The sequence below is a fragment of the Pristiophorus japonicus genome, chromosome 8 (genome assembly GCF_044704955.1).
Source record: "Pristiophorus japonicus isolate sPriJap1 chromosome 8, sPriJap1.hap1, whole genome shotgun sequence".
In the NCBI taxonomy this organism is placed as follows: Eukaryota; Metazoa; Chordata; class Chondrichthyes; family Pristiophoridae; genus Pristiophorus; species Pristiophorus japonicus.
The window spans coordinates 170301047-170324664 of NC_091984.1; the positions used below are offsets into that span (position 1 = coordinate 170301047).

General features: G+C 52.9%; 1 protein-coding gene across 2 annotated transcripts in view; it reads right to left on the reverse strand.

Moving 5' to 3' along the window:
• The window catches only part of ddx51 (DEAD (Asp-Glu-Ala-Asp) box polypeptide 51), a 72994-nt gene extending 61671 nt beyond the window's left edge, over positions 1-11323 (reverse strand). For both annotated transcript variants that reach the window (XM_070886269.1, XM_070886270.1), the window contains exons 1-4: positions 11238-11323; positions 8567-8976; positions 4334-4545; positions 2758-2908 (exon numbers count right to left, since the gene is read on the reverse strand). In XM_070886269.1, coding sequence (XP_070742370.1) covers positions 2758-2908; positions 4334-4545; positions 8567-8976; positions 11238-11260 — 796 coding nt within the window. In that variant the 5' untranslated portion in view covers positions 11261-11323. The remainder of the gene's footprint in view (positions 1-2757; positions 2909-4333; positions 4546-8566; positions 8977-11237) is intronic.
• Between the last annotated feature and the right edge of the window lie 12295 nt (positions 11324-23618).

Genomic DNA, 23618 nt, shown 5'->3' on the forward strand with positions numbered 1-23618 from the left:
AAAGACTGGATCGACTAGGCTTATATTCACTGGAATTTAGAAGAATGAGAGGGGATCTCATAGAAACATATAAAATTCTGATGGGATTGGACAGGTTAGATGCAGAAAGAATGTTCCTGATGTTGGGGAAGTCCAGAACCAGGGGGTCACAGTCTAAGGATAAGGGGTAAACCATTTAGGACCGAGATGAGGAGAAACTTCTTCACTCAGAGAATTGTGAACCTATGGAATTCTCTACCACAGAAAGTTGTTGAGGCCAGTTCATTAGATATATTCAAAAGGGAGTTAGATGAGGCCCTTACAGCTAAAGGGATCAAGGGGTATGGAGAGGAAGCAAGAATGGAGTACTGAGGTTGAATGATCAGCCATGATCATATTGAATGGTGGTGCAGGCTCGAGGGACCGAATGGCCTACTCCTGCAACTATTTTCTATGTTTCTATCAGCCGGTGGGCCCCAAGCATTTATAGCCACGCCCACGAATGGCTTTTCACACATACACGATCAGAGTTACTGGCTCAATCGCACGTACCAATCGCTCTTACAACTGGAGGGGAAATGATTAGACTGCTGAAAAATATCTAAACCGATTCCATATAACACAATCACACGTTTCAATAACAAATTGTATTTATATCGTGCCTCTAACATAGTAAAACATCCCAAGGCGCTTCACGGGAGCGTTACCAGACAGAATGTGACACAAGCCAAAGGAGATACAAGGGCAGGTAGTTTGGTCATAAAGGCATGTTTTAAAGAGCGTCTTAAAGGAGAGAGAGGTAGAGTGGTGGAGAGGTTTAGGGAGGGAATTCTAGAGCTTAGGACCAAGGCAGCGGAAGGCACGGCCGCCAATAGTGTGACGATGAAAGTCAGGGATGTGCAAGAGGCCAGAATTGGAACATTACAGAGCTGTCGGAGGATTGTCGGGCTGGAGGTTAAAGATAGGGAGGGGCGAGGCCATGAAGGGATTTGAAAACAAGGATGAGAATTTAAAGTCGAGGTGTTGCCAGACCAGGACCCAATGTAGTTCAGCGAGCACAGATAAACATCGCAAAGCAGGATATCACGTGCGCCGTCATCAGCTTGCCTCCGCATTCACACTGGGGTAAAGGTCGAAGGTTAGGTACCAGGGAATGACTTACAAAGAGGGAGCTTTCCCCCATCTGGGGAAGGTGCGAGTGAGAGGCCAAGAACTTGCTCTGGCTAGGAGGAGGAAGTATTCCTGATCACAGCCTCACGGCAAATAATGTGCAACGGGAAGACAAAGAAACTAAAACAAGTATTTTTTTTTAAATGACTTGCTGGGAAGCACAATTTGCAAACTTTGTTCTGTTCAATCGACGACGATTATTAAAATAGTTTGGTTTAGACATCATGCTGATCACATCAGCAGCAGTACTGCCTTCATTAATGATGGTACCTTACCCAACTATGGATTGTTCACACGCTGGCCTAGACAGTGAGGGTAAGCGGGCTATTCGACGATGAGTGCATCATAACCAAGCCCGATTGCATCTACAAACATGTACTTTCTGACAGGGATTCACTGCATATGGGAACCCTGGCTCATTCTCTCGCCCCTTCTTAGCCCAAGGGCACCAAAGCCAATTGTCACACCCCTGGTATTGGAGCAGCTGAGATTGGCTAGCTTCGTACAGGTCAGGGAGCTTCTGCTCTGTATGCTTCTGAATCATTTTACTTCCATCACTATGTTAATTCTATCAGATCAGCCATGATCTTATTCAATGGCGGAGCAGGCTCAAGGGACCAAATGGCCTACTCCTGCTCCTATTTCTTATGTTCTTATTAATCACCAACCGGTTTCACATTGATTTAACACTGATGGTGTAACCAGGACACAAGGATTGATTTCTATCCTTACCGTTGTTCTGTAAGGGGCTTGCGAACCTCCCCGACCAAATTTCCCTTTCCCTAGAGATTCTCGTCCCTACTGCTCAACACACAAGCAGTAGAGACGAGAACATTCCCCAGCTAACAGCCAGGCCCCAGTGCACTCCACAGCAGCAGCAATTTCCCACCTGCGACACCAAACCTCACAGAAACTGACAGCACAGGAGCCATTCGGCCCATCGCCCCTGTGCCAGCTCTTTGAAAGAGCGATCCAATTAGTCCCATTCGTCTGAAAATATTTCCTTTTCCAGTACATATCCTATTCCCTTTGGAAAGTTACTATTGAATCTGCTTCCATCGCCCTTTCAGGCAGCACGTTCCCGATCACAACAACTCGCTGTATTAAAAAATTCTCATTTTCCTTGCTAGTTTTTTTTGCCAATTATCTTCAGTCTGTGTCCTCAGGGTTACCGGCCCTCATCTAGTGGAAACAGTTTCTCCTTACGTGCTCCATCAAAATCTTCATAATTTTAAACACCTCATTAAATGTCCCCTTAATCTGCTGTGGTCGAAGGAGAACAATCTCAGTCTCTCCACATAACTGAAGTCCCTCATAAGAATATAAGAAATAGGAGCAGGAGTAGGCCATACGGCCCCTTGAGCCTGCTCCGCCATTTAATACGATCATGGCTGATCTGATCATGGACTCAGGTCCACTTCCCTGAATGCTATCCATAACCCCTTATTCCCTTATCGGTTAAGAAACTGTCTATCTCTGTCTTAAATTTATTCAATGTCTCAGCTTCCTGGTATGTAACATCCCTCACCCCTGGTACCAGCCCAGTAAATCTCCTCTGCGCACTCTCCAAGGCCTTGACATCCTCTGTAAAGTGTGGTGCCTGCATACCTGGGAAGAAGGAATGGATACCATTGGCTCGGAGCTTCTGCAGTAGTTTGGGGTGGATTCCTGGCACATCCTCGATTGCGCTCAGGTTCTGTTTGATGTCCTTGTTGATCAGCATGGGCTTGGAGAGCCACTGAGGCAGGACTCGTCGCACCTGTGGATAGATAAAATGGGGATCAGGGGTGAGGGGACAGGACAGAGTGGTCTCACTGCCACCCGAGGCATCAGTTACCATAACCCAGCATTAACCATTGGTCTCAAACTCAAGTGGGTTCAACCACGAGTGACACCAAATTCATGGGTGCCTGATGGGTCGGGGAAGTGGAATTGGAATTGTCATGCCGTTAATAACAGTGCTGAGTTTGGGCCATTATGCTCCCTCTACACTGTCCCATCAAACACTCCCAGAGCAGGTACAGCACGGGTTAGATACAGAGTAAAGCTCCTTCTACACTGCCCCAGCAATCACTCCCAGGGCAGGTACAGCACGGGGTTAGATACAGAGTAAAGCTCCCTCTACACTGTCCCATCAAACACTCCCAGGGCAGGTACAGCACGGGGTTAGATACAGAGTAAAGCTCCCTCTACACTGCCCCATCAAACACTCCCAGGACAGATACACCACGTGTTTTTTCTATTCATTCACGGGATGTGGGCGGCGCTGGCAAGGCCGGCATTTATTGCCCATCCCTAATTGCCCTCGAGAAGGTGATGATGAGCTGCCTTGCTGAACCGCTGCAGTCCGTGTGGTGAAGGTGCTCCCACAGTGCTGTTAGGGAGGGAGTTCCAGGACTTTGACCCAGCGACAATGAAGGAACGGTGATATATTTCCAAGTCAGGATGGTGTTGACTTGGAGGGGAACGTGGAAGTGATGGTTTTCCCATGTGCCTACTCTGTCCTTGTCCTTCTAGGTGGTAGAGGTCGCGGGTCTGGGAGGTGCTGCCAAAGAAACCTTAGCGAGTTGCTGCAGTGCATCTTGTAGATGGTACACACTGCACCGGTGGTGGAGGGAGTGAATGTTTAAGGTGGTGGATGGGATGCCGATCCAGCGGGCTTCTTTATCCTGGATGGTGTCGAGCTTCTTGAGTGTTGTTGGAGCTGCACTCATCCAGGCAAGTGGAGAGTATTCCATCACAATTCTGACTTGTGCCTTGTAGATGGTGGAAAGACTTTGGGGAGTCAGGAGATGAGACACTCGCCACAGAATACCCAGCCTCTGACCTGCTCTTGTATCCTGGCTGGTCCAGTTAAGTTTCTGGTCAATGGTGACCCCCCAGGATGTTGGTGTGGGATTTGTCGATGCTAATGCCATTGAATGTTAAGATTAGATAGAGTAAAGCTCCCTCTACACTGTCCCATCAAACACTCCCAGGGCAGGTACAGTACGGGGTTAGATACAGAGTAAAGCTCCCTTTGTACAAACCAATGAATATGCTTCAATGCCAGCCTCTCCATAGTCTCTTTCCCTGCCCTGTTGGTTATAAGTTTTGTATTCTGGGCTCACTGGGCTGACACGACAGAATCCCCTTCAGTCGATCCCTCGAACGATCATTGTTTTTTTTGATGAATACTACTAACCTTTTCAATCTTTTTCTTCTGGAAACCCCCAAGGATGGTCAGGCTGGATTTGGGGGCAGCTGGCTTTTGGTTCTGCCCCTGATCATTTTCTTCATTCACTCCTTTCTGCTCCGCTTTCTCCAAGTCTCCATTCCCCTTCTCTTGTGACTCACAGTGTTCCCCAGATGTGTCCAATAGTCTTGCCTCATTGTCAGTAGTTTCATCTGCTGTCTCTGTGGGACATTTTGTTGCAAGGAAGTATCATTAGATCAATAGTAACACCAGTGCTGACATAGCACATCATACTACAACAACTCAAGAGTGTTTCACGCAACAAATGTCACTTTTGGATCGCACTGATTGTTACGTTGGCAAACACAGTTGCCATTTTGCACCGTTAACATCCCACAAACAGCCAGGAGATGAGTCATTGTCAAATCTGTTCAGGTTTGAGATATGAATGTTGGCCCGAACACCGAGAGAAATCCCTGCTCTTCTCCAAACGGGATCTTTTACATCCATCGCAACAGCGAGATGGGACTTCAACATGGTCATGTGAAGGACAACAGCTCCATCAGCACAGCGCCCCCTCGGTGCTGCCGGGATTGTCACCCGGATTACATGCCGGGCGTTGAGCTGAAGCCACAACCTAGAGGCAAGAAAGTGACACTACAGCCAAGCCGACAGGGTAGAGCCCAGCAAATGTTTGGAGAAGAGCAGGGATTGCTCTCGGTCTGATCAAGGTGTTTAAAAAATATTAAAAGAATTTAATAAGGTAGTTACAGATAAACTATTTCCTCTGGTGGAGTGAATCCAAAACGAGGGGACATCATCTGAAAGTTAGAGCCAGGCCGTTCAGGAGTGAGATCAGGATGCACTTCTTCACACAAAGGGCGGTGGAGATCAGGAACTCTCTCCCCCAAAAGGCTGTGGATGCTGGGGACAATTGAAGCTTTCAAGACCGAGATGGATCAGATTTGTTAGGCAGCGGAGCGGGTATTAGTTTGGTTTTAATCGGGCGTCAGCCGAGGCAGAAGGTTGTGGCTTCAGATACTTCAGCGTATAATCTCGGCTGACACCTCAGGCCAATAGAGGGGAGTGCTGCACTGTTGGAGGTGCCGTCGTTCAGATGGGACGTTAAACTGAAGTCCCCTCTGCCCTCTCAGGTGAATGTGAAAGATCCCATGACTCGATTTGAAGAGTAGGGAAGTTATCCCTGTGTCCTGGTTAACATTTAACCCTCAGCTAACATCACTAAAACACATGATCTGTTTGTTTATCTCATGACTGTTTGTGGGATCTTGTTGTGAGCAAACTGTTAGTGCGTGTCTCTACGTTACAAAAGCGACCACACTTAAAAAGTATTTCACTGGCTGTAAAGTGCTTTGGGGCATCCTGAGGTCATGCTATATAAATGCAAGTTTTTTCTTTGTGAACAATGCTGGTTATTTATCAAATAGAAAAAGGAATTGGCTATTCAGCCCCTCGAGTCCATTCCGCCATCCAATGAGATTATGGCTGATCTGTCGCTCAACTCCATCCACTTGCCTTTGCTCTATATCCTCTTTATACCCTTACCTAACAAAAACTGAACGATCTCAGTCTTGATAAAACAGAAATTTATCCCAATTGAATATTGGGAAGACCGTAGCCATTGTTTTCAGTCCCCACCATAAACTCTGTTCCCTCGCCACTGACTCCATCCCTCTTTCCAATTTCTGTCTGAGGCTGAACCAGACTGTTCGCAACCTTGGTGTCATATTTGACCCTGAAATGAGCTTTCGACCACATATCCACAGCATAACTAAGACCACCTATTTCCACCTGCGTAACATCGCCCGTCTCCACCCTTGCCTCAGCTCATCCGCTGCTGAAGCCCTCATCCATGCCTTTGTTACCTCTAGACTTGACTATTCCAACACACTCCTGGCTGGCCTATCACATTCTACCCTACATAAAATAGAGGTGATCCAAAACTCAGCAGCCCGTGTCCTAACTTCGCACCAAGTCCCGCTCACCCATCACCCCTGTGCTCACCGACCTACAATGGCTTCTGGTTAAGCAACGCCTCGATTTCAAAATTCTCATCCTTGTTTACAAATCCCTCCATGGCCTCGCCCCTCCAGCCCCACAATCCCCGCCCCTTCACTACGTTAAAGGCGCTATATAAATATACGTTGTTGTTGAAAGCTCGAATTGTCCCAGCCCCACAGCCTTTTGGAGGAGGGAGTTTTCCAGATTTCCACAAGCCTGTGTGTGGAAAAAGTGCTTCCTGATTTCCGTCCAGAATCGCCTGTCACAAAAGATTATGTCCCCTCGTTCTAGATTCCTCCGCCAGAGGAAGTAATCTCTCTGTATCTACCCTATTAAACCCACCAGTCAGATCACCCCTCAATCTTCTATACTCAAGAGGAATGCAAATCAATTTATGCAACCTGTCTTCACAACCCTCGAAGCTCTGGAATCAGTGGTGGTTTGATGTCTTTATTTTAACGAGACGGACGATATTTTCAATTGAAAGTCAGCAAAGATATCCAGCGGGCACTGATGTGTGGATATCACTACCTGACTCATCGGTGAGTGGCTCACCCCGAGCTCCCACTGACCTGACTCCCACCCAGGCCTGAAACCAGGCAGCCCCAGCCTTGAGCAGCACTGGACCTCCATCCATTCCACATCCTCCAGAGGTATCTCACACAGGGCTTTAGCAGCTGATTCAAGATCCAACAACTGCCCCTAATGCAACTGCACGAGAACAAACTCCACACAATCTGATAGCCACAAAGGGCAGGCTGAACACACGATGTGTTATATTAATACCCTCCTCCTAAACACACACACACACACAACAGCCAGCTGTTGGATACTATTGTTCACATGCCCGACACGAGACTCCCAAAGCAAGCGCTCTACTCGGAACTCCTACACGGCAAGCGAGCCCCAGGTGGGCAGAGGAAACGTTTCAAGGACACCCTCAAAGCCTTTTTGATAAAGTGCAACATCCCCACTGACACCTGGGAGTCCCTGGCCCAAGACCGCTCTAAGTGGAGGAAGAGCATCCGGGAGGGCGCTGAGCACCTTGAGTCTCATCGCTAAGAGCATGCAGAAAACAAGCGCATGTAGCGGAAGGAGCGTGCGGCAAACCAGTCCCACCCACCCCTTCCCTCAATGACTATCTGTCCTACTTGTGACAGAGACTGTAATTCCTGTATTGGACTGTTCAGTCACCTGAGACCTCACTCTTAGAGTGGAAGCAAATCTTCCTCGATCTCGAGGGACTGCCTATGATGATGATGATTATGAATATCCTGCATGCTGACCCAGCCTCATGGCTGTTCCATTCACTTCATTCAGTAAATGAGATGAATTCAGGCCCATTGGATGAACATTGTGACAGGTCCCCACCTCCCCCCAGCAGGTTGCCAGTGACGACCAGGTATCAGGGATTCATTCATTGCATTTCAAAGTCAAGCGGCATCCTATTACTGCCTTGATTAGAAAGACTTGCATTTACATAGCGCCTTTCATGACCACCGGATGTCTCAAAGCGCTTTACAGCCAATGAAGAACTTTTGGAGCGTAGTCACCGTTGTAATGTGGGAAACGCTCCCACAAACAGCAATGTGATAATGACCAGATAATCTGTGTTTTTGTTGTGTTGATTGAGGGATAAATATTGGCCCAGGACACCGGGGAGAACTCCCTTGCTCTTCTTCGAAATAGTGCCATGGGATCTTTTACATCCACCTGAGGGGGCAGACGGGGCCTCGGTTTAATGTCTCATCCGAAAGGCGGCACCTCCGACAGTGCAGCACTCTCTCAGCGTTGATTTATGTGCTTGAATCTCTGGAGACTTAAACCCACAACCTTCCGACTCAGAGGCGAGGGTGCTGCCCACTGAGGCACAGCTGACACTGTAAATGAAGGTGTGTGGGGCTGCCGGTAAGCGAGCTAGGATGAGCTACGTGTAGAGCAGAACCACCCAGGATCCACAGCAATGTCACATGGATAAGCTTTAGCTGTGGTGTGTGGTCACGCCCGCCCCCGCCCTGCCCTGCCCTGAGTGATGGTCAAATGCCAACAGCATAACCGTGGGAAAAGGACATGCAGAGCATACACCTCTTGTCCAAATTCTCAGTGCCCCCATTTAATCAGGAATCCATATGCTTCCTTTACAATGCTCTTTAACCGGGTGCCAATTCCTCAGAATGCACGCTGACTGTGTGAGAGAGCAGTCCGAGAGGCAAGCTGTACCTGGATCATTTGTGCCTTGATTCTTTGGTTTGCCTTTTCTCTCCGCTCCGCCCCTGCTCCTCTTCACCGTCTCCGTGTGTAGCTGCTCAGTCCCGAGCCCTGCACCCCCCTTCTCCTCCGGCGTCACCACTCGCCGCTCAACGTCTCCGCATTCACTCGACGGCCACTTTGCTTTCTTTCCGCTTCTCTCTGAACCTGCTGCCGCTTCCTTTGCTTTCCTTTTGCCCTTTCTGTCCTGCACTCCTTCATTCTCGTTTCTCCCCTGGCTCCTCCTCCCCTGTCCGTCCGTGGGGCCTGTGTTGATTCCCAGCTGCTGCCTGGCTTTGGCCTCTCGGTGAAGCCTCTGCAGCAACGTTTGGGAGCGGGACTCGTCGTTCAGACTGCTGGCGGGTTCGTCGTCGCCGAGGTACCTGAGGTTCAAGGGAAGGGCGATGAGAAATGTTATTAGCTGGAGACCAGCAGCATCAGAAACTGCTGGAGGAGAGAATCATCATGCAGTGAATTGCAGTCTGCTCCATTAGATTCTCACATCATCCAGCAAACTGCTCCCACACACTTACTTACATAAAGCACCTTCTTCCACAAGTCACATCCTCCACACCAGTGGCCAGGCACTGAACACAGATTCTGTGAAAAACCGTAAGAATTAGGAGCAGGAGTAGGCCAGAAGGCCATCGAGCCTGCTCTGCCATTCAATAAGACCATGGCTGATCTTCCAACTCAACTTTCCCGCCCGATCTCCATATTTCTTGATTCCTCTAGAGTCCAAAAATTTATCTATCGCAGCCTTGAATATACTCCACGACTCAGCATCCACAGCCCTCTGGGGCAGAGAATTCCAAAGATTCACAACCCTCTGAGTGAAGAAATTCCTCATCTCCATCTTAAATGGCCTACCCCTTATCCTGAGACTATGCCCCCTAGTTCTAGACTCTCCAACCAGGGGAAACAGCCTCTCAGCATCTACCGTCAATCCCCCTCAGAATCTTGTATGTTTCAATGAGATCACCTCGCTACTTCTAAACTCCAGCGGGTATAGGCCCAATCTACACAATCTCTCCCCATAGGTCAAATCTCTCATCAAAGGGATCATATTGAGGGACAATCTCCCTTCAAGACATGTTGTGACACCACGATGTCAGAGGTATCCCCCCCCCCCCCATGTGAGCAGTCCAGTATATTAGCCCTTAAACATCATTTGATTTTTCCCAGCCATACTGATACACCCTCGCTTCTCACATGCTATTAGCCCTGCTGTTTTCAAATTCCAATTCATTGGTACTGATCTTCACTTTGGAATACATGACACTGGATGAAATGTATTAGTTAAAATCGTTTTTTGGATAAAGCCATTCCTTGGCATATTTTAACACCGTGTGGGGTTTCTGTTCAATTGAATTGAATTTGTTCTCGGCATGTGAGCACCACTGGCAAGGCCCCATTTATTGTTCATCACGAGTTGCCCTGCGAAGGTGGGGTGTGGTGGGCCTTCTCCTTGAGCCACAGCTATCCTGGTGGCGACTGTGCTCCCACAGTGGGGTTAGGTCGTGTGTACCAGGACTTTGACTGATGACAATGAATGAGCAACGATATATGTTCAAACTTGGCTGGTGTGTGACCTAGAGGGGAACTGTGAGGTGATGGTGTTCCCACAACATTGCCACCCATGTCCAACTTAGTGGTAGAGGTCGCACGGGTGGGAGATGCTGTCACAGTAAAGTGGAGGGATAAATTGCTTCAGAATTTTTCATACATTTGGAGAAGGGGCTTCTCGCCAAACATGGCTTCGCCTGGAGTAGGGTTTAAGTACTGAGAGGAATGTTCTTGCACATTTATAGTGGCCAACAGCCTTTGTTATCTGGGGACTAGGCTTGACATTAACTCCTCTGAAGTCTGCCCAAGCTGTTCCGTCCACACCAGTCTGACTGAGAAACAAGTTGTTAGGGTGGAAAGCCAGAAATTCCCCAGTTCAGTTTGAATGGAGCAGCGGTTCGGTCCCATTTGTAGTGGATGCAGAATTATTGTTGCTGTACGACAGTGGGGGTATCCCGGCTTCAGTGAGGGTAGGGAGGAGCCGATACTTGAGGTAAGGCTCCTGAGCCACAAGAGACCGAGTAATCTGGGAATGTAAACACTGGAGAAATCCCAGCTCATGGGAGACATTATTGAAGTTTTCAAAACTCTGAACAGGTAGAGATAAACCAAACCCTAAATTATCAGACTATCACTGTACCACAAACACAGGGATCACAGGCACCAAATGAGCTTAGAAAAGGAAACATTATCGATTTAAACGACTTCACATCTCGGTGTATGTGGAACATGCCCCGGACAGCCGGGTAGCTGTGAGGGACTTCAGACACAGCGGCAGGGTTCATTGAACCAGCAGTGGAGAGAGAGAGGGGGTGGGGAGGTTTGGTGTTGAGGAGCGGTTTATTTCTGGGCCCATTCACTGCCATGGCCCTCAATGTGCTGCTGCTGCTCTGCTCTGGCGCCCACCGTCTCCATGGCTCCGAGCGCGGACCCGAGGCCCCGCCGATTCCTGACCGGGGAAAGGTCCGGGCAGATTGGGAAAACTTCGCAATCGACCGAGAGACCGGTCCCTCCTCACCGCTCACCGCGGACACACACACTCCCCGGAGCCCGGGCCCAGCCCGATGACCGCTCCTACCGGTTAATGTGGAAGAGCGCCATGTGCGGCTCCGCTCCCGACCACGGTCCGCCCGCCCCGCGCAGCCTCACTCCGCCCCGCACAGCGCCACCTGACGGGGGGAGGGGGAGACTGACAGCGCCACCTGGCGGGAGGTGGGGGGAGACTGACAGCGCCACCTGGCGGGGGGGGAGGGGCGAGACTGACAGCGCCACCTGGTGGGGGGAAAGAGACTGGCAGCGCCACCTGGCGGGGGGGGGAGGGAGACTGACAGCGCCACCTGGCGGGGGGAGGGGGAGACTGACAGCGCCACCTGGCGGGGCGAGGGAGAGACTGACAGCGCCACCTGGCGGGGGGCGGGAGAGACTGACAGCGCCACCTGGTGGGGGGAGGAGAGACTGACAGCGCCACCTGGTGGGGTGGGGGGAAGCAACTGACAGCGCCACCTGGCGGGGGGAGAGAGACTGACAGCGCCACCTGGCGGGGGGAGAGAGACTGACAGCGCCACCTGGTGGGGTGGGGGGAAGCAACTGACAGCGCCACCTGGCGGGGGGAGAGAGACTGACAGCGCCACCTGGCGGGGGGAGAGAGACTGACAGCGCCACCTGGACGGGGGGGGGGGGGGGGGCGGCGGGGCGGGGGGAGAGACTGACAGCGCCACCTGGCAGGGGTTGGGGGGAGAGACTGACAGCGCCACCTTGCAGGGAATGGGGAAAAGACTGACAGCGCCACCTGGTGGGCGGGGTGGGGGGGGTGGGAGACTGACAGCGCCACCTGGCGGGGGGGGAGGAGAGACTGACAGCGCCACCTGGCGGGGCGAGGGAGAGACCGACAGCGCCACCTGGCGGGGGGAGGGAGAGACTGACAGCGCCACCTGGTGGGGGGAGGAGAGACTGACAGCGCCACCTGGTGGGGTGGGGGGAAGCAACTGACAGCGCCATCTGGCGGGGGGAGAGAGACTGACAGCGCCACCTGGGGGGGGGAGAGACTGACAGCGCCACCTGGCGGGCGGAGGGAGACTGACAGCGCAACGTGGTGGCGGTGGGGGGCGGTGGAGAGACTGACAGCGCCACCTGGTGGGGGGAGGAGAGAGTGCCAGTGCCACCTGGCCCGGGGTGGGGGAGGGGAGGGGAGTGACTGACAGCGCCACCTGGCGGGGGGAGGAGAGACTGGCAGCGCCACCTGGCGGGGGGGGAGGGAGACTGACAGTGCCACCTGGCGGGGGAGGGGGAGACTGACAGCGCCACCTGGCGGGGCGAGGGAGAGACTGACAGCGCCACCTGGCGGGGGCGGGAGAGACTGACAGCGCCACCTGGTGGGGGGAGGAGAGACTGACAGCGCCACCTGGTGGGGTGGGGGGAAGCAACTGACAGCGCCACCTGGCGGGGGGAGAGAGACTGACAGCGCCACCTGGCGGGGGAGAGAGACTGACAGCGCCACCTGGTGGGGTGGGGGGAAGCAACTGACAGCGCCACCTGGCGGGGGGAGAGAGACTGACAGCGCCACCTGGCGGGGGGAGAGAGACTGACAGCGCCACCTGGACGGGGGGGGGGGGGGGCGGCGGGGCGGGGGGAGAGACTGACAGCGCCACCTGGCAGGGGTTGGGGGGAGAGACTGACAGCGCCACCTTGCAGGGAATGGGGAAAAGACTGACAGCGCCACCTGGTGGGCGGGGTGGGGGGGTGGGAGACTGACAGCGCCACCTGGCGGGGGGGGAGGAGAGACTGACAGCACCACCTGGCGGGGCGAGGGAGAGACCGACAGCGCCACCTGGCGGGGGGAGGGAGAGACTGACAGCGCCACCTGGTGGGGGGAGGAGAGACTGACAGCGCCACCTGGTGGGGTGGGGGGAAGCAACTGACAGCGCCATCTGGCGGGGGGAGAGAGACTGACAGCGCCACCTGGCGGGGGGAGAGACTGACAGCGCCACCTGGCGGGCGGAGGGAGACTGACAGCGCAACGTGGTGGCGGTGGGGGGCGGGGGAGAGACTGACAGCGCCACCTGGTGGGGGGAGGAGAGAGTGCCAGTGCCACCTGGCCCGGGGTGGGGGAGGGGAGGGGAGTGACTGACAGCGCCACCTGGCGGGGGGAGGAGAGACTGACAGCGCTACCTGGTGGGGGGAAGAGTGACTGACAGCGCCACCTGGTGGGGGGAGAGAGACTGACAGCATCACCTGGCGGGGGGAGAGAGACTGACAGCGCAACCTGGCGGGCGGAGGGAGTTTGACAGCGTCACCTGGCAGGGGGAGAGAGACTGACAGCGCCACCTGGACGGGGGGGGGGGCGGCGGGGCAGGGGGAGAGACTGACAGCGCCACCTGGCGGGGGGGTGGGGGGAGAGACTGACAGCACCACCTTGCCGGGAATGGGGAAGAGACTGACAGCGCCACCTGGTGGGCGGGGTGGGGGGGTGGGAGACTGACAGCGCCACCTGGCGGGGGGGAGGAGAGACTGACAGCACCACCTGGCGGGGGTTGGGGGGAGAGACTGACAGCGCCACCTTGCAGGGAATGGGGAAAAGACTGACAGCGCCACCTGGTGGGCGAGGTGGGGGGTGGGAGACTGACAGCGCCACCTGGCGGGGGGGGAGGAGAGACTGACAGCGCCACCTGGCGGGGCGAGGGAGAGACCGACAGCGCCACCTGGCGGGGGGAGGGAGAGACTGACAGCGCCACCTGGTGGGGGGAGGAGAGACTGACAGCGCCACCTGGTGGGGTGGGGGGAAGCAACTGACAGCGCCATCTGGCGGGGGGAGAGAGACTGACAGCGCCACCTGGCGGGGGGGAGAGACTGACAGCGCCACCTGGCGGGCGGAGGGAGACTGACAGCGCAACGTGGTGGCGGTGGGGTGCGGGGGAGAGACTGACAGCGCCACCTGGCGGGGGGGAGGAGAGACTGACAGCACCACCTGGCGGGGGTTGGGGGGAGAGACTGACAGCGCCACCTTGCAGGGAATGGGGAAAAGACTGACAGCGCCACCTGGTGGGCGAGGTGGGGGGTGGGAGACTGACAGCGCCACCTGGCGGGGGGGGAGGAGAGACTGACAGCGCCACCTGGCGGGGCGAGGGAGAGACCGACAGCGCCACCTGGCGGGGGGAGGGAGAGACTGACAGCGCCACCTGGTGGGGGGAGGAGAGACTGACAGCGCCACCTGGTGGGGTGGGGGGAAGCAACTGACAGCGCCATCTGGCGGGGGGAGAGAGACTGACAGCGCCACCTGGTGGGGGGGAGAGACTGACAGCGCCACCTGGCGGGCGGAGGGAGACTGACAGCGCAACGTGGTGGCGGTGGGGTGCGGGGGAGAGACTGACAGCGCCACCTGGTGGGGGGAGGAGAGAGTGCCAGTGCCACCTGGCCCGGGGTGGGGGAGGGGAGGGGAGTGACTGACAGCGCCACCTGGCGGGGGGAGGAGAGACTGACAGCGCTACCTGGTGGGGGGAGGAGTGACTGACAGCGCCACCTGGTGGGGGGAGAGAGACTGACAGCACCACCTGGCGGGGGGAGAGAGACTGACAGCGCAACCTGGCGGGCGGAGGGAGTTTGACAGCGTCACCTGGCAGGGGGAGAGAGACTGACAGCGCCACCTGGACGGGGGGGGGGGCGGCGGGGCAGGGGGAGAGACTGACAGCGCCACCTGGCGGGGGGGTGGGGGGAGAGACTGACAGCACCACCTTGCCGGGAATGGGGAAGAGACTGACAGCGCCACCTGGTGGGCGGGGTGGTGGGGTGGGAGACTGACAGCGCCACCTGGCGGGGGGGAGGAGAGACTGACAGCACCACCTGGCGGGGCGAAGGAGAGACTGACAGCGCCACCTGGCGGGGGGAGGGAGAGACTGACAGCGCCACCTGGTGGGGGGAGGAGAGACTGACAGCGCCACCTGGTGGGGTGGGGGGAAGCAACTGACAGCGCCACCTGGCGGGCGGAGGGAGACTGACAGCGCCACTTGGCGGGGGGAGAGAGACTGACAGTGCCACCTGGCGGGGTGGAGGGGGAGACTGACAGCGCCACCTGGCGGGGGGAGCGGGAGACTACAGCGCAACCTGGTGGCGGTGGGGGGCGGGGGAGAGACTGACAGCGCCACCTGGTGGGGGGAGGAGAGAGTGCCAGTGCCACCTGGCCCGGGGTGGGGGAGGGGAGGGGAGTGACTGACAGCGCCACCTGGCGGGGGGAGGAGAGACTGACAGCGCTACCTGGTGGGGGGAGGAGTGACTGACAGTGCCACCTGGTTGTGGGAGAGAGACTGACAGCGCAACCTGGCGGGCGGAGGGAGTTTGACAGCGTCACCTGGCAGGGGGGGAGAGACTGACAGCGCCACCTGGCGGGGGGGTGGGGGGAGAGACTGACAGCGCCACCTTGCCGGGAATGGGGAAGAGACTGACAGCGCCACCTGGTGGGCGGGGTGGGGGGGTGGGAGACTGACAGCGCCACCTGGCGGGGGGGAGGAGAGACTGACAGCGCCACCTGGTGGGTGGGGGGGTGTGTGTGTGGGTTTGGAGACTGACAGCGCCACCTGGCGGGAGGAGGAGAGACTGACAGCGCCACCTGTCTGAAAAATAATAGAATCTTAGAAATTTACAGCGTGGAAGGAGGCCATTCGGCCCATCGTGTCTTCGCCGGCCGACCAAGAGGCTCTCCAGCCTAGTCCCACTTTCCAGCTCTTGGTCCGTAGTTCTGTACGTTTCGGCACTTCAGGTTTGCCACTATTCTGCCCATCTGTCAATTCAATCATATATTCCTTAAGTCTACAGCTTCTCCATTATCAACCATTTTTGTATCATCTGCAAACTTCTTAATCATGCCCCCTACTTTGAAGTCTAAATCCTTGATATATCACAAAAAGCAAGGGACCTAGTACAGAGCCCTGCAGAACCCCACTGGAAACATCCTCCCAGTCACAAAAACCCCCATCAACCATTACACTTTGCTTCCTGCCTCTGAGCCAATTTTGGATCCAACTTGCCACTTTGCCTGGGATCCCATGGGCATTTACTTTCGTGACATGTGGGACCTTATCAAAAGCCTTGCTGAAATCCATATACACTACATCAAAAGCACTACCCTCATCGACCCTCCTGGTTATCTCCTCAAAAAATTCAATCAAGTTAATCAGACACGACTTTCCCTTAACAAATCAGTGCGGACTGTCCTTGATTAATCCGTGTCTTTCTCAATGACGATTAATCCTGTCTCTCAGAATTTTTTCCAATAATTTTCCCACCACCGAGGTTAGGGTGACTGGCCTATCCTTTTCTCCCTTTTTAAACAAAGGTACAATGTTAGCAGTCCTCCAGTACCACACCTGTAGCCAGAGAGGATTGGAAAAAGATGGGGCAGGGGGTGCGGGTGGGACTGTTCAGGGGGCGGGGAGCGGGGGGGTGGTAGGGGAGGAGGGGAGCAGAGATTGACAGCAGCACCTTTCAGGTGGCAACGCTCAGACTGATGCTCAAGGCCAAGGGCACAATAGCTGCAGAGCACCTTGTTTCCCTTCAAAGAGCTGGGAGATCCTGGTGATTTTCTGGAGAGCAGGGCTCCAAATAGCACTTGCCACATCAATGTATTGTGTGAATTGAAAAAGCCCGCGAATGAAAATGAATGTCCTGCTTGGAACTACTGTTGGATTGTGGTTTGTTTATGAAGGGTTTGCGTTCGAACGTCAGCTCTGCTGCTTGTCTTTTGTCAGGCTGAGCAAGCAGAATTGTAGGATGTTACCCGGTGGATTGGAAAATACAAGTTGTTGGGAGAAATCTGTGCGTATGAATGTTGGTTGAATTGTAGGGATGATGAACTTAATGACTGACATTGCCTGATAAGACACGCAGTAAGAATGAATGGGAGTGTGTGTGAAGTTGGAACACATTTTTCTGGAGCTGCTGTGCCCAGTTGTCAGGATGGCTGAGTGGAGTAAGGTGCCAGAATCAAGAACTGTTAATCCTTACCTTAAAAAGGTTGCCGTTTTCTGGTCCCTTTCTAGGCCGCAGGTTGCAATCCCACCTCATGTAAGGGGTGGTTTTCAGGGGGTCAGCTTTCCCTTCTGACCTTATATGAGTGGTTCTGAATCGCTCCCACACCCTTGGTTCTAGACACTGGAATTATGAAGGGACTGTGACAGACTTGGGCAGACAATCGGTTTCAAGGTAGGAAGCAGGTATGGCTTTATTGTGTTTAAAAAGAAGTAAAAGGCACAACTTTAATAACACACACACAGACCAATGCACACTGAGGGGTAGAACACATTGAATAAAATGTCAAATTACAGCCTGTGGGGAAAATAATATAGCTTAAACTCTAAATGGGGTAAAGAGGAGAATGCAGATACATTTACACAAGTTATCCCAGCCTCCCCCCTCCCAATTCCCCTAACTAACTAAGTTATAGCTCTCAGGGTTCAAGGGCTATGCTCACCAATCCCTTTCGACCGTTGCCGGTGAATCACGGTTTCGGGGTTCGCTGCACTTGGCCTTCTAGGCGAGCCGTACCCTGGACGGAAGAGAGGACTTCGGACTGCGTAGTCTTCGGTTGGGGTGCGTCCGTTGATGCGGTAAGTTGCGTTTTGGATGTATGGGGTAAATACCCACTTTCTTTGGTTCGGAATAGTTTTAGTTAGTCCTTTTTGGTAATTTCTTCCCTGTTGGGTCGTTCAGAAGTAGATTGTAGAGTAGATGTCAATTTGGTTCCTGACAACCTTCCATTTCATGTGCCTCGTGCTCGGTCGGTCCTTGACGATTTCTTGTAGTTTCCTTCACTACTCCATTTCTTCACTCCCCAGCTCCAGCTGCTTGTTTCTGTCTGTGTTCAAGTCTGTGCGAGTTCCAGTCTCTGTGTTCTGCTAGCTTTTAGTTCTGCTAGTTTTGAATTCTGCTAGTTTTCCTGTGTTCTGCTAGTTTTCCGGTGTTCTGCTAGTCTGCGTGCTGCCCCTCTCCTTGTAAAAACTGGGGGATAGATATATCCCAAAAAAAGGCTCCGTTATCTCCCATCAAATCTCTTGGGCTCTGTTTAAACTGTACTGTCCATTGATTTTCAAATGTCTCCTTTGTCAGCAGTAACTCGATTAGGGTGTAAGAATGTGCTATCACTGATTTTGCATTGTTTTAGGATTGTCCAGTTTCTTGACCATGATTTCCATTGTGCTTGATTGGGTAATTCAATTATTCCTTAGAGGGTGACTAGTTCCCCCAGACAGTCTGGGGTCTTTAATAAACGAATTTGCTTCAGACGTTGGCTCCACCTCCTGTATTTGGTCACTCTTTTTCGCAGCCAAAATGTTGTAGAATCTTAAAATTGATATGCTCCTTCCCATAGATGTTTAGGGGATCTCAAGCTTCTGTAATTTAGGTCCATTTTGAATTCCCTTTCTTATGAGTCCAAACACTGGGAGGGGGGGGGTCTCCATGAATGCATCCCCTTTTATCCCCCGCAGGCTTCGTCTGCCCCTTTAAACTCATTTTAAAAGCGCAGAAAGGGATTTTTCTCCTCTGTAGGGGAAAGGTACCTGGAATCTTTGCGAGATATTGGTAAATTCTACACCCTGCCATGACATTTTTACCCACACAAATGCATCCAGCGTCAAAAGGCTTTCAATTTGCAAGTGACCACCTCAAATACCTCAACGGTATTCAACAAACTAAAGGCACTGCTCACAGAGCGACTTGTTTTCCCCTCACCAAAATTGTCACGTCATGACGCAGCAGCCACACACTGCTTCAGGCTTGTGGTGGAGTGACGCAAATATTACACAACACAAATTCTGGCAGCGGTGGGATTAAAAGCCCACACCTCCGAATAGATTGGAGCTTAAATGCAGTGCCTTAGTCCACTCAACCACGCTACCCCGGCAAGCGCTTTCCGTTCTGAAACCAATGACCGGTGAGTGAAATGTGAATTTGCCTTGCGAAAGGTAATAATTAAGGAAATTAAAGTCGTCGACGGTAAATTCTCGACAACCGATTTTGCAACACACAGGTCAGAGGAACCGAAATGTCCACAGGGCAATACCAGTAATTAGATGCATGTTGGAACAAACTAGTTATAACTTCCATTCAATATTTATTCAGATGATCTGGTCATGATCACATTGCTGTTTGTGGGATCTTGCTGTGCGCAAATTGGCTGGCACCTTTTCTACATTACAACAGTGCCTCCACTTTAAAAATACTTCATTGGCTGTAAAGCGCTTTGGGACGTCCTGAGGTCGTGAAAGGCGCTATAGAAATACAATACAGAGAATGTTACTCGATAGCTGGCAAAATGCGAGCTGTTGTGAGAAATACGTGTGTTTGAATGTTGGTTGCATTGCAGGGATGATGAACTTAATGACTGGCGATGCCTGTTGAGTCCTATCTTAAGAATGTCTGTGTTGTGTGTTTGCACAGCAGAAATGATTGTAATGCTGCTCAGTTAGTGTGCAGAATTTGGAGCACATTTTTCTTACTTTCTTGTGCCCATTGTCAGGATGGCCATGTGGTCTAAGGTGCCAGACTCAAGGACTGTAATCCTTATCTTACCAAAGGCTGGTGTATTCTGGTCCCTTTTTAGGGGCATGGTTTCAAATCCCACTTCTGCCATTACTTTTTTATTCACACAAATGCAGCCAACGTCATTTGCAGTTATCCAATCTGCTGGGACCTCTACCATTTCCCTTTTCCCCATTATTAATTCCCCAGTCTCATCCTCTAGGGGACCAACATTTACCACCTAACAATCCCTCTCTCACTGAACATCACAGCATTCTCTTGAGAACAAAGCTGAAATGAGTGCCACCACAAAATTAATCAATGCCACACGATACAGCAATGTCAACTAATCAAGAGAGGGCTTTAAACTAAATAGTCGGGGGAGTGTTCAGGTGAGTGGAAATGTAAAAAGTCAAAGGGCAAGGAGAAGGCATTAGAGCAGGGTAGCGATGGGAGAAACCAGAGCGTGACAGTAAGGGACAGAACGTATAAAAATAAGAGTGTATCAGAAAGTGGGGTCAAAGTCGGAAAAATGATAAAAAGACAAAATTAAAGGCTCTTTATCTGAATGCATGCAGCATTTGTAACAAGATAGATGAGTTGACGGCACAAATAGATATGAATGGGTATGATCTGACAGCCATTACAGAGATGTGGTTGCAAGGTGGCCAAGGCTGGGAAGTATTTTTGCAGGTCTTCCTACTTACCATTGGGGTTAGACCTGCCTCCACGCGGCGGTCCTTCCCCCTGCTGCAGCGGACTCCCGCCTGGACCAAACTGGCAGCTCGGCGGGCAGGAGGATGCTTACGCGCGTTGCACACCAGTGGATGTCAGCGGGCGGTCCCCAGCGGTCTTCCCTCCCCGCCGGCGGGAGGCCTCCACCAAACTCGCTCGGAGGGGAGACCGCCCAGAAAACTCGGCGGCAGCGGGCGGTGACTCCACCAAGTTCGGCCCCCTAGAGTACTGCATACAGTTTTGGTCTCCGTATTTAAGGAAGGATATACTTGCATTGGAGGCTGTTCAGAGAAGGTTCACTCGGTTGATTCCTGAGATAAGGGGGTTGACTTATGAAGATAGGTTGAACAGGTTGGGCCTATACTCATTGGAGTTTAGGTGATCTTATTGAAAGATGTAGGATACTGTCTGATGGCTTGTCTGAGCTGGCATTGCAGCAAACGAAGACTGCAGGAGAGCAGCGTGAGCTGGCATGGCAGCAAGCTGAGCTTGCATGAGGCCAGTCGGAGATTCCACTGCAGCACTGAGACGTTGAGTCACTTCTGCTTGTGCTGCAATAGAAGCTGCAACATCTTGCATCACACCCAGCATCATGGTTGGCTCCACAAGTGCCCTAATGGAGTTGCTCATCATTTGTATTCTGGAACTGGGACAGAAAGATGTAAGGCCCATGCAGTGTTGGAGTTGAACGCCTCAATGCTCCTTCCGAAAGCCTCCCCATCGAGGTCTCCTGAGCTGCCCTTTCCACCCGGCCTAGGGCAACCCATCATGTCCGGTGACTCATCACGTGTCCTACCTCTGGCATATTAGGTATCATTTTCAAGACCCAGGAATGCCTCGCTGCTGCCTCATATCCATGGAAACGCTTGCAGGCCGAGGTCCAGGCCCAGATCCACCCCTTTGAGGAAGGCCCAGGTAATCCTGGAGTGATGTCAATGGGTTATTGGCCCAGTGTTAATAGCCTCTCATCTTATTTCCTCGCATTAGCAGCCGAGGAGAATCAGACCCTTAATCTCCATGCAACAGAAGAATCTATCAGACTATGTTGAAAGAAATTAGAGAGGAGGTGTACAGGGACAGCGGGTATAGTAATGGATGGTTCATATAAAATGAGCCTTATTTAACGGACTATCCATTGGGATTCAGGGTAGAAGGTGGAACGAGGGGAGGAATTGAATTAAAAGCTAGGGACCAAAGAGCATGTATGAGATGTGTGGGAAATCGATTGTGGGAGGCACAGTAGTGAGACCTCACATATACCAGTGGAACAAAGCTCTGGGGTTGGGCATACAGGGAGGTTGGGAGGCAGTGTGGGTGGAGAGACAAATGGGGTGGGTAAGTGCGCGGTTTCTGTGCGTCGATGGGTGGGCGAGGAGGTGGGGCAGAGAGCAACTGGGCACAGGCAGCTGGGCAAGTACTTGGGATAAGTGAGAAATAGGGTAGGAAGCACATCTTCACACAAAGGGTCATGGAAATGTGGAACTCTCTCACCCAATATCTGTTGAGCAGGGAGGTCAATTGAAAATATCAAAACAGGTATGGTTTGATTTTTGTTGGCCAAAGGTATTAAGGGTTACGGAACCAAAGAAGGTTGATTGAGTTGAGAAACCGATCAGCCATGATCTAATTTACTGGTGGAATGAAGAGGAGCTGAAGGACCTACTTCTGTTCCTATGTTCCTTCCTAACACGTGAAATAAAAATAGTTGATGGAATGATCAGGATCAGCCATTCCCATTCCTGAACTGTCCTGTTACTGGGTTCACTTGAGGTCTGTGATTGGCTTGGATCCACATCCAATCGCACGGTCCTGAAGCTGCCACTGCCTACATTTCCTGCAAGAAGCCCTGAGAGAACGTTTTACATTCTGGATGTCCAGCGGCAGTGGAGGGCACGAGGCAAACCAGAAAACGGAGATGGCCAATTGGGTGGGATCTGGCCTGTGGTGAGTTTCATTTCAATTTCCTGCACTACGACCTTTTCCCGCAACATTCTCTTCTTTGTATTTGCTCTAAGTCACTCTCTTCCTTACACAAAGCTCATCTCACTGGCCTTGTTCATGTTCCCCACTCACCAAATTCTATAGACCTACCCACCACACAACATTTCCGTGTGAGCCTCTGCAATGGATCTCATCATCGAGTTTTCACCGCTCACTCATGACCACAATCCCTTCCCCACTCAACACAGCCCCTTCCCCACAACCCCTTCCCCACTCAACACAACTCCTTCCCCACAACCCCTTCCTCACTCAACACAACCCCTTCCCCACAACCCCTTCCCCACAACCTCTTCCCCACAACCACTTCCCCACTCAACACAGCCCCTTCTCCACAACCCCTTCTCCACTCACCACAACCCCTTCCCCACAACCCCTTCCCCACTCAACACAACCCCTTCTCCACAACCCCTTCTCCACTCACCACAACCCCTTCCCCACAACCACTTCCCCACTCAACACAGCCCCTTCTCCACAACCCCTTCTCCACTCACCACAACCCCTTCCCCACAACCCCTTCCCCACTCAACACAACCCCTTCTCCACAACCCCTTCTCCACTCACCACAACCCCTTTCCCACAACCCCTTCCCCACTCAACACAACCCCTTCCCCACAACCTCTTCCCCACAACCACTTCTACACAACCCCTTCTCCACTCAACACAACTCCTTCCCCACAACCCCTTCCTCACTCAACACAACCCCTTCCCCACAACCCCTTCCCCACAACCCCTTCCCCACAACCACTTCCCCACTCAACACAGCCCCTTCTCCACAACCCCTTCTCCACTCACCACAACCCCTTCCCCACAACCCCTTCCCCACTCAACACAACCCCTTCCCCACAACCTCTTCCCCACAACCACTTCTACACAACCCCTTCTCCACTCAACACAACCCCTTCCCCACAACCTCTTCCCCACAACCACTTCTTCACAACCCCTTCCCCACTCACGACAACCCCTTCCCCACTCAACACAACCCCTTCCCCACAACCCCTTCCCCGCAACCTCTTCCCCACAACCACTTCTCCACAACCCCTTCCCCACTCACGACAACCCCTTCCCCACAACCCCTTCCCCACTCAACACAACCCCTTCTCCACAACCCCTTCCCCACAACCCCTTCCCCACAACCCCTTCTCCACTCACCACAACCTCTTCTCCACAACCCCTTCCCCACAACTCCTTCCCCACAACCCCTTCCCCACTCAACACA